Below are 10,704 nucleotides of genomic sequence, written 5' to 3'. Positions count from 1 at the left end.
GTCCCTATTACCTCTCATCAGAGGTCATCAGCCTATTATTTTATATTATCAGTCATCATCAAAGAGAACGGATCCACATGCAGAAATTGTTAGCGATGCAGTTACCCTGCACTGGCAGAGTGATTGATCTGCTCCTCTGCATCCTGATCAAAGGGACTATCTTTGTTCTTGCCAGGAGCCCAGCGCTTGTCCTATTAAATCATCTTCCAACCTCTGTCTTTATTTGTTACCATTAGACCATGGTTTTCTCAAACTATGGGTCAGAACCCAGTGGTGGGCAAAACTAGCAGTAGGCAAGTTTGAAATGTCTAACCATATCTCTTTGTGAATTCAACTCGTTTTTAAATCTTAAATATGTTTATTAATCATAAAAGAAGAACTGAATAGGCTATTTATAAAAGGGACTTATTATGTTTCTGCACACAGTAACAAGTGACTTTTTTAGCCTTTCCAAGCCTACTTTAAACCATAGTGTCTGCATCAATACTACTTAATAGCCTATTCATTTGATATTTACACAGTGTATGACCTTGTTGTATCGGCTACAAGTGTATGTTTTTCATCAGGGTCATCCATAAAACTAGAAATTACTTAAACAAGTGGTTTGACCTTTACAATTTAAATACTTCTGCTTCCATTATGTCTCCCTCTTTTAAAAACTATAATTTCAAAATCAGGCAAAACAAACTGTATTTAGAGGGACCTTTTCAGCACATGTCTTTAACATTCAGCACTGCACTATTTCAACCAGAAAACTGTATTACGACGCAAATGATAGTATTTACTATTTTCAGACATTCAATAGCCTAGCTTGTAACATCAAGCAGTTGGTTAAATATTATGTAATACCACCACTCGTCTTTAGACTGCGCCACATACTTTCTGCTGAGGGCAATTTTCACAAACAATCTCGCTAACGGCTTCCCGTCGGCTACGTTTCATCCCGGAAGATTTACCTTTCTCCTGACACGTAGCACCAAGTTGGCAGGGTTCTGCTTCGTTTTGTCAAACAGCACGGGTATGTGTTAGCATTTGCGATGCTTCATAGTTTAATAATAACGATTATGTAAGAAAAGTTAAATACAATATTAAAACCACTGCTGACATGCGCGAGGTATGCATGCCAGGTCTCCACAACTGCTATAGCTAATGTTAGCAATAGCTAGCTTACCAACTAGCTAGCGTTAACAGCAAAGTTAACGGTAACGTTACGTTAGCCACCCAACGATTAGCTAGTAGCTATTGTATTTTGACAAGATTGGTTAACTTATCCTTTTCAGATGGTTGGGATTGCGTAGCCATTTGATAGTTTTTACAGTTAATAATAATAATAGACTCATAGCAGACCTAACAACATAAAACGTTATCTTGGTGTTGTGTGGAACGTTAACGTTAAAGCTGACTAGCTTAGGTTAATTTACGTTAGCTAGCTAGCTACTTTAGCTCACAGTTAAATTCGAACGGAGGTAACGTTATCGTTAACTAACTAACTTTAAGTAATTGACAGTAGCTAGACAGTGCAGTGAATATTACCAAGATATTACACGGCATTGTTTTAAAATTAACCGTACTTTGAATTTCAAATCTTTAAATCAACACCCTCTGTACCACCTTTTTATAGGCTAAAATAATTCGACCTAGCTGATTAGTCGTGTTCCTGTTTCTTCCCCTGTGTTTCTAACAGTGTGAAAGATGGCAGGGTTTGATAGTTTCAACACAGACTTTTACCAGTCCAGCTACAGTGTAGATGACCAAAGCCAGGCAGGCAACGGCTACCCCAACGCTGAAACCTCCTACGACAAGTAAGTAAAGAAAGTCCCCCCTTGCCTGTTGCTCCTTCAGCTGTTAACACCTCCAAGAACATTAATTATTCTCTTATTATGCCATTTCAGCTGCTGAAGACTTACCCACCTAGCATTTTGTTGCCTTGCTGAATACCTTATTTGACATCTGTTAAGTGTGTTTGTGATTGAGGTGAAGGGCAAGTTTGCAGTGTTTTGCTGCTTTAAAAAAAGGGTAATACAATGAAACAATTAGGGAAATATAGCTAAAATTGTCCATCCTGATTTAGGTAATTTCATATCTTGAAAATGTTATATGTCTTAATTTATTATGCCTTTTGGTAATTTAATACAAATCTAATTTTAATACATTTATAGTCTATATGAAATAACCACATGGCAAAGCCCATTTTGTAAACTTATGTGAGAATTGAATAGGCTACTTGACAAGCAAATGAAAAGTACTGAGTATTTATTCATTTTTTTAACAACTTTAGTGCAAAATTAATATGACGTGCAAGGATCACAACTAGAGTCGGGTTGATTTCCGGCTTCACCAGTCCGGGCCGGTGTATGACACTAAACCTGTGGTGTCAGCAAATTGGTGCAGAGCCAAGCGGCGCTATCACGGTCATCACATTTTAGTAGCGGTGGGAGAAAAGAGCAGCGTATGTTGTTTGTTTACTAAAAGGTTTTTGTGTTTTTTGGGGTTTGGAGGCAATATATGGCTCAAAGGAAACTAAAAAAGTGCTGCCAATATGAAAACATTTTGTATTTTAAACTGACAAAGAGGTAAATATTGCCAAAATTTAGTTCAGCTGCTGGTTTTTCAAAATAAGCAATGTGGAAAATGTTTAGTAAGGTAGACATTTTTATACCGTTTTGCTGTCATCTACTGTTATATTGCCCAGCCCTAAACCTTTCCGTCAAAGAGTACTGTTGAACATTATAATTATGTATTTCCCAGGCCATACGGTAGTCAGTATGACTACTCCCAGCCCATGGGTTACACTCCTCCAGGAATGATGCAGCCCCAGCAACCATACACAGGACAAATCTTCCAGCCCACACACACCTACACCCCATCATCGTCACAATCCATGTATAGCAGCGGCTTCGACGATGAGCCACCACTGCTAGAAGGTGGGTAAACCACAACCTGTAGTCTATGATTTCTATATCCTTCTTTGGCTCTCATATGACTTCTCTCACTTCTCTTATAATAATTCTCACTCGGGAATGCAGATATTTTGCAAGGGAACTGACTAGTTCAGTTTAGCACAGACAACAATGCAAATAACACTTTTCACTATGTTTATTGTTAATTGTGCTAAAATGATTTGTTATAATTTATTATTATTCTGTCAGGTGATTTCAATTGCTATAATTGATAAAACATTTAACTCAAGCTTGTCACAGCTTCTCAAAACTGTAAATTGAATGCATTGTTGGACTGGTAATTTGGAGTACAGTGGCGAAGTAAACACTAGTGAAAATAGTAACTACTCAAACTGTTTACCAGCTTGGAAAAAATTTGAAGTTACTTTTACAGTCAAGGGTGCCAGTTGAATTCCTAAAATATAAAATCATAGTAAACCTTTGGAAAGGGATCTGCAGTATCATTTGTAGGACGTGAACCTCACCTATAAATCTACGTGATCTTAAGTTAATGTGAGTTAGTAAGTTAAGTGAATAAGTTTAATTCAACAGTTGCAGTCACTAGCAGAGTCCGAGAATTACATAGCTGCAAGAGAGTAGATAAAAGAGAAACGACTGCCCGATCATCATGGTTGGCTACCTGACAAAGTGATTGTAAAATTGGCAGACCTGATATTCATAGGCATACATGCTGCAGTCCTGACACTATCATCCCGGATCTGTTAGTTACATTGTGTTGTGGCCTAATATTTGAAACAAGCCATCCAGGGTTCCATGTATGATGGTTGCAGTTACTGCTTTTCACACTGAAATTTCTCATGCAGAATTTTTTTTTTCTTAAACTAAAGACTAAATCAGTTTGATACATCTGAGACTACTTTGACATAGAGGTCAGTGTCCATTGCTCTCATTGTATCCATCCCTGTACTTGTCAATACATGTGTGCCACCACACAGCTATGTCTCAATGACTACATTTTTTTCAAATTTGATTCAGGTCATGTAAACAGCATATTCCGTTTGTATATATTCGGCAAAAAAAGGTTTTTTATTTTTTTCTTCTCAAATTTAGCATTATCCGATTAAGACGTGGGATATGCCAGTATTATTCAGAAAACAAAACAACCAGCAAACCAACCAGCCAGCAGTTCAAGTGAGTCTGGCTGCTGTAGAGATGCATGCTTAAAAAAAAATACAGCTACTTTTAAACATTATAAAAGACTTATACATAAAGGTTTTTAGATATGCGCAAACATCGCAACACTGACCTTTTCAAGAAGCTGGTTGAAGGAATGAAAGAGCGATGCTGTGTCCGCATGGTCAAAAAAGTCCGCCACCGGTAACAAACTTTTTAAAAAATCCTGTTTTTGCAAACTAATTCACTCTACGTAGACTTAAATGAGTGTGACCTAGAAAATACACACCTCATTGCTATTCTGAGAAGAATTCACACTTTTATCCCATTAATGTCTTCTCTGTCTACATCCTTATGCAAAGGGTTGACTAAAAAGTCTGAGTCTTCCTGGAAGAGAGACCTGTGTTTATATAGCAAACCAGTTGTGCATACTATATGCAATTTCATCTCTTTCATCTTTATTCCGTCATTATCCTATTTCAAGGTCCTGTACAACTCTTGCAAACTGAGTTGTGTCATTTATTTCCCTACTAACTTGTGTTTGATCCTACTTCCAGTGTTTCTGATGTGTGTTTTCTCTGTCTTAGAATTAGGAATCAATTTTGACCACATCTGGCAGAAGACTCTGACGGTGCTCCATCCAATGAAGGCAGCAGACGGCAGCATCATGAATGAGACCGACCTGGCTGGCCCCATGGTCTTCTGTTTGGCGTTCGGAGCAACACTTCTCCTGGTAAATAATTTGGTTGACGTTGGCACTGACACCCTGCAACACTTTTTTTTTTTTTACACACACGCACACACATACTAGGGCTGTAACAATATGCTATATGAAAGCGGGGGGTGTTGAAAAGTGGGATGTAATCACTGACAAAATGAGGCCATGTGGCAGAAAAAAAGTAATGTTTACTGAGTATAACTCTCCTGTGGAATTGTCGTGTCAACGATTTGATAATTTGTTATATATTGCTTCACATGGTTTTCATCGACAAATTAAAGCAGTCAGATATATAATAATATATATTGTATTGCATCTGTCCAAAAACAGACACTTCCTGAATGTAGCGGCTTATGAACACAGAAGACAAAAGGCAAAAACAAAAAAAGCAGCAATCAGAAAATTGCCAAGTAACATCAATGCAGAATCATCCACATCTCACTCATTGCAATGCATTAATTCATTTCAACACCCCTAAGCTGTATATCTTTTCTTTTCTGTTAACAGTCCGGTAAGATCCAGTTTGGCTATGTGTACGGTATCAGTGCTATTGGCTGCCTTGGGATGTACTGCCTACTCAACCTAATGAGCATGACTGGTGTCTCCTTCGGCTGTGTGGCCAGTGTCCTGGGATACTGCCTCCTGCCCATGATCCTCCTCTCCAGCTTTGGAGTTCTCCTCTCTTTACAGTGAGTACACATGAAAACTGTAAAGTTAATTAATGTCAATATAACCTGTTAATCAAGCCAAGGCTTTTCTATGAAATCCTGTTTTTTTCAATATTAAATAAATGAATAAATACATGAACAAATAAATATGCCTATGAAATACATCCTGAAATAAATAAATAAATAAATGTAAATATATATGAATTAGTCAATATAGTTAAATAAATTGATTTCACTATTTATTACAGGACTTATTGCAGAAGTACACACTTATTTATTTTATTTAGGGACTTTTATTTCATATTCTTTCTTTCTTTCTTTCTTTCTGTACAACACACTGTCTAGTACTAGACAACGGGTGAATCTGTACACAGAAGCCACGGTTCTGTTTCTACTCAGGTTTAGGAATCATGGTTTGGTGTGAGTTCAGTAGAGCAGGGGGGGAATAAACAAATGTAAAAGGATACAATTGTTTTCATTTACTTTGAGCAGACAGTAGTGCAAGTGTCAAAGACAGACAAAATCCTCTTGCTGGGGACTGACACATTCTGCCCACTGGCAACTTTGGTAAACTATTTTCATTATAAAGGAACACTTCAATCACTTCTGTGCTGTATAAACACTGAACAAACGTGTTCCCAAAAGACAACAGGTCTCAACAGGCTATAAAACTGAAAAGCATCTGTAATGCCTGAAATTAAAAAAAATACTGGTTGCCATAATGTAACTGACTCAAACTTAAATCAGCGTGTTGTGCTAACCTCAGCACATGTTGCTGAACTTGGCTGTGTGCACTGAACCGTGACCCTCCTGAGTACCACGACAGTTTGTCTCAAATACATGAACCGGTACAGCCCTACTAGACACTTTCAAGTAGTTTTGAATTCTCCGTTTAGGGTTTTGTTGTAATGGTATTGTACAACTTTAAAATGTCCATCGGTTGCCTAATAACTCTGCTCAAGTATGATATGAATGTGTTGGACTATGTCACTTCTTTGATAGGAGTTTCACAAATAGCTGTACATTTAATATATAACATATGAATGCAGGTTTACTTCAGCTAACTGTTAAAACCGCTAAAGGTAACTTCCTCCTTCCTTCTTGTCATCTTTAGGGGCTTGGTGGGAATTATACTAACGGCATCAATCATTGGCTGGTGCAGTCTCTCAGCCTCAAAGATCTTCATCTCGGCGTTGGCCATGGATGGGCAGCAGCTGTTGGTTGCTTACCCGTGCGCTCTCCTATATGGGGTCTTTGCACTCATTTCTGTCTTCTAAATAAAAATCATTGAGTAACAGTTTAAAATAGCCTCTCCCCTGTTTCTGTAATTTCAGTCTAATTAGCATCAATGTAATTACTGTAATTATTGGCCAATTACACTGTTATTGCAGAAAAAAGAGAGCTCCTGTCTAAAAACTGCACCAAGGCATTTCTCTTTTCTTTCATAAGCCTCCATCTCTCACTACATTCCAACTTGACCATTCGCAGACTGGAGTGTATTGTCTCACTCATGTCTTCTCTCCACTTTGATCCCCTCATACATCTTAAAGGAAAGGACTGTCGAATAAATCAGGTGAAAATTAACTCCTGTGGACCATGTTGAGCCTTGAATGGCCAAGTACAATCCTATGATTTTAAGGACATGAAGGTGAAGCAATCATTTCACACAATGGAAGCCTGAGGAGACAATTAAATGAAGACATAGACAGGAAAAGGTTCTCAATTTCCAAAAAGGACTGATAACAACCCTCTGCAAACCCTTCAGCCTAATTTGGAGCCAGTGCAAACTTCATCACTAATTTTGCAAAAGCTGTTTTTTGAGCTTTTTCTGACAAACACCTATAGATTCTACAACTGCGAGACTAGGGGAAACACTCACTTTCCTGTGGCACAAGACTACAGTAACTCATTCTACTTCTCCACCCAGAAAAGGTGGGGGAAAATGGGGGATACCCTCCTCTGCATTTTATTTTTGTCAAACAGAGTAGTCATCATTTGGTCATCACAGCAGTGTTCTGATCTTTAATGTAAAACAGTTGCTCTGCTATATCTTCTCCTGTATTGCTGTTTTATTATATTCTCTTGAGATTCATTGGAGTTTTGATGCCTTTCAAGGAGAAAACAAAATTGCACAAAACCAATTTGTTTAGATATTGATTAATGATCTGAGAGATACTGTATATTTCTGGGTAGAGACATGTCTCTATAGGTTGTTGCTTTAATATGCATCCTTCCTATGTCTTAAATCTTTATTTTAGATTTGACTCACTCTGTATGCTTTGATGTATGATCTGTTGTTCATGTCTTCTCATGTACAATAAAGTTATCTTTGAAAGTTATCTGACTTGTGATATTAAAAGGTACATTTTATGGCTAAGCAGATAAGTATAAGAAGTGGTATAACATCTTCTATACAGAGACTGAAACCGTTTTTATTTGGCCCATGCACCTATAGCTGTTTGCTGTGTGGCATAAGAAGTGTAGCCGTGCACTTAAAGAAGTGGGTGTATGATGCATAATGACAGTTTTCAACAAGCTGGAGAAATTTCCAGTGCTGGATGGTAGATCAAAGGAAATAATCTGCACTCTTTTATGCACACCTTTGGCATACTTCAGAAGGAGATTTGTAAGGACATGTTTATTATGGATGGGAATCACCAGAGGCCTTACGATGCATGCCCACACAATACTTATGTAACGATACAGCGATTTATTTATTTTTTGGGGCATTTTAAGCCTTTAATGACAGGACAGGTGAAGAAGTGAAAGGAGAGAGAGGAGGAACAACATGCAGCAAAGGGCCGCAGTTCGGAGTCGAACTCGGGCCCGCAGTGTCGAGGAGTGAACCTCTGTATATGGGAACGCGCTCTACCAACTGAGCTATCTGGGCACCTGCAATATAGCAGTTTTAAACATATTACAATAGTCTGCAATAAATTGCAGTTTATTACCTTTTTTCAAACTTCAATTATCAACTTCGGTCCCCAAAGGAAACTTTACAACATTCGTTTTATCTAAAAAGATACATTTCTGTTTGTTCATCTCACTTCAATTTTATTGCTGCAAAATGTGATTGTCAAGCAGACAAACTGACCAACTCATATATAATAACCGATTGATACTTGGAGTCTGTGTGTCAATACAGTATTGCCACAGAAAATATTGCAATGCTATGCTTTATGCTCAACTTTCAGCTGAACAGTTCGTGGCCAGCATCATTAAATTTCTTTGTTTATTTTTTATCAACTAGGCAGTAGGTATCATATCTCATCTTTTTACAATATCCTTTGTAAATCATGATATACAGGACAATATAAATTAAATTGAATGCTGTTCACCTGATTTAGAATATGGTTGTAAATAGAAATCCCATTTGTTGCTTCCCGATACCGATTGCGATACCTGAACTTGTGTATCGGCCAATACTGAGTACTGATACGATACCAGTGTGTCATTATTTTGTTATGTCATAACAGCTGTATTCTTCTACCCCAGTATGGATGGGGTATGATTTCTTGGCTTAGCTGAAACTCTTTGTGAAACATGAGTAAACACAAACCATGAATGTTATATAACTTTCTTTTCTTTGTTTGTTTGACAGTCAGTCATCATGGCAAGAGAACATAAATAAACTTTAAAGTAGGTTTTAGTTTCATTTCATGGCTAAATTACAGTACGTGGTATCGGATTGGTGCATAAACTTTCTGATACCAGCATTTTAGGCAGTATCGCCGGCTTTTCCAATACTGGTATTGGCATCGGAACATCTCTTGTTGTAATATACTACATATATATGCACAGTGATATTTGACTTTTAAATATTTTTTTTTAAATACACATTTGTCAATTAAATACTTTAAATATAATTGTGCACCACTAAATGTGATTTCTGCCATTTTGATTGCTTGAGTGTTGCCAAGAAATTTGCTGATCTAATTTCTACTGGGATTATTGTTGGAAAGTTGTCTAATTTTGTCTTCGTAATCAGTGAAATTACATACTCTAAAGGTAATAGAAACCACCACATCAATGAGCTTGTGTTTGATTGGTCATCCTACAGAAGAAAAAAAAAAACATTGCTGCATTTATTTTAAGTAAAGCTTTAAAATGCAAGAGCTCACATAACCTAAACAGAAGGTTAACAGGAAGAAATATTGAATTTTATGTTTGGAACACAATCCTCTATTTTTTTTTCTTTTTCCTTCTGGGTTTTCTTTTTATTAGCATACATAAAACATACACACAGAGGGGTTCCTCAAATGGACGATAACACACTTAGGAGCAATGAATAATTAAAAAATGAAAGAATTGAGTGCTTTTCCTATTCCAACAATAAATCACTAATGTAGTAGACATGTGATTTTTTTTAAAATTTTAAATATTGTTATTGATTCTTTAAATTGGTGCCTTCTAGGTTGAGAAAAGACAGAAAATGTGTTTTGGGTTTATGTGGATGAAAGACACCAAATCCCAGAATGCACTTGTTTTGCTGCTCTGCACATAATTGTTGTAAATTTGCTGCTAAAAATAGCGCTATAGCTTAGCTTCAAGATGGCTGACACTCAATTTGCTTCTGGTAAAGAGTCCAACCCCCTACGGGCAGGTTGAAAACATGAAGAACTAGCTGGCTTGTAGTCCACAGCCTCTGGGCAAAAATGCCTCTGATGACACTAAATGACAATTTTTGCATCATCAGAGGCTTTTTTCCAGACCCACAATACAGAGAAATGTAGTCTCAGGGGGACATGAGGAAGGGGAGGAAGGTTATTTGAAAATACTACAGGGTTTCTACTGATTCAAAGCTTAATCCTAATCTGTAAAGTACCCCTTTTTTTCATTTTAAAGAGCTAAAATCCACTTGTATTTTGGTGTAAAATACATTATTTTATTCATGAAAGGATTCAGGATCACATGTGGGATTTATATGGTTTTTGTCTAAAAAAAGCATTTCTTGTATATGTTGTGAATTGCTTTCAGAACTCATTTTATGCACACACCCACGCACAAGTGGGTGTCTCGAGTTGCGTGCTTTAAATGATGCTGTAGTTCTGCGTCATCTCAGCTCTGGGGATCTCAGAAACAGCTGAAGACACTGGGTGGGAAGTGAGCAGGATGTTGACATTCACACACCCTTCGTGTATGTACAGTATCTACTTTCAGACAGTTTCCGGTCGAGTTTCAATATCTTGCATCTGGATTTACTAGTAGTATCTCAGATTTTCACAGTTTGGTCCTAGAGAAGGAA

At 37.3% G+C, this 10,704-nt stretch overlaps 1 protein-coding gene across 1 annotated transcript; it reads left to right on the top strand.

The window, feature by feature from the left end:
- Positions 1 to 749: 749 nt before the first annotated feature.
- Positions 750 to 7,798, top strand: yipf5 (Yip1 domain family, member 5). The gene is made up of 6 exons (XM_032533554.1): positions 750 to 1,018; positions 1,685 to 1,802; positions 2,749 to 2,924; positions 4,661 to 4,806; positions 5,299 to 5,480; positions 6,574 to 7,798. Exons 2-6 carry the CDS (start codon positions 1,693 to 1,695, stop codon positions 6,734 to 6,736), a joined length of 777 nt encoding a protein of 258 aa, XP_032389445.1. The 5' UTR covers positions 750 to 1,018; positions 1,685 to 1,692; the 3' UTR covers positions 6,737 to 7,798.
- Positions 7,799 to 10,704: the final 2,906 nt, after the last annotated feature.

The sequence above is a fragment of the Etheostoma spectabile genome, chromosome 13, assembly GCF_008692095.1.
Source record: "Etheostoma spectabile isolate EspeVRDwgs_2016 chromosome 13, UIUC_Espe_1.0, whole genome shotgun sequence".
NCBI classification, from domain to species: Eukaryota; Metazoa; Chordata; class Actinopteri; order Perciformes; family Percidae; genus Etheostoma; species Etheostoma spectabile.
The sequence above is the reverse complement of the archived record's forward strand: the minus strand, read 5'-3'. Positions and strand labels throughout refer to the sequence as shown.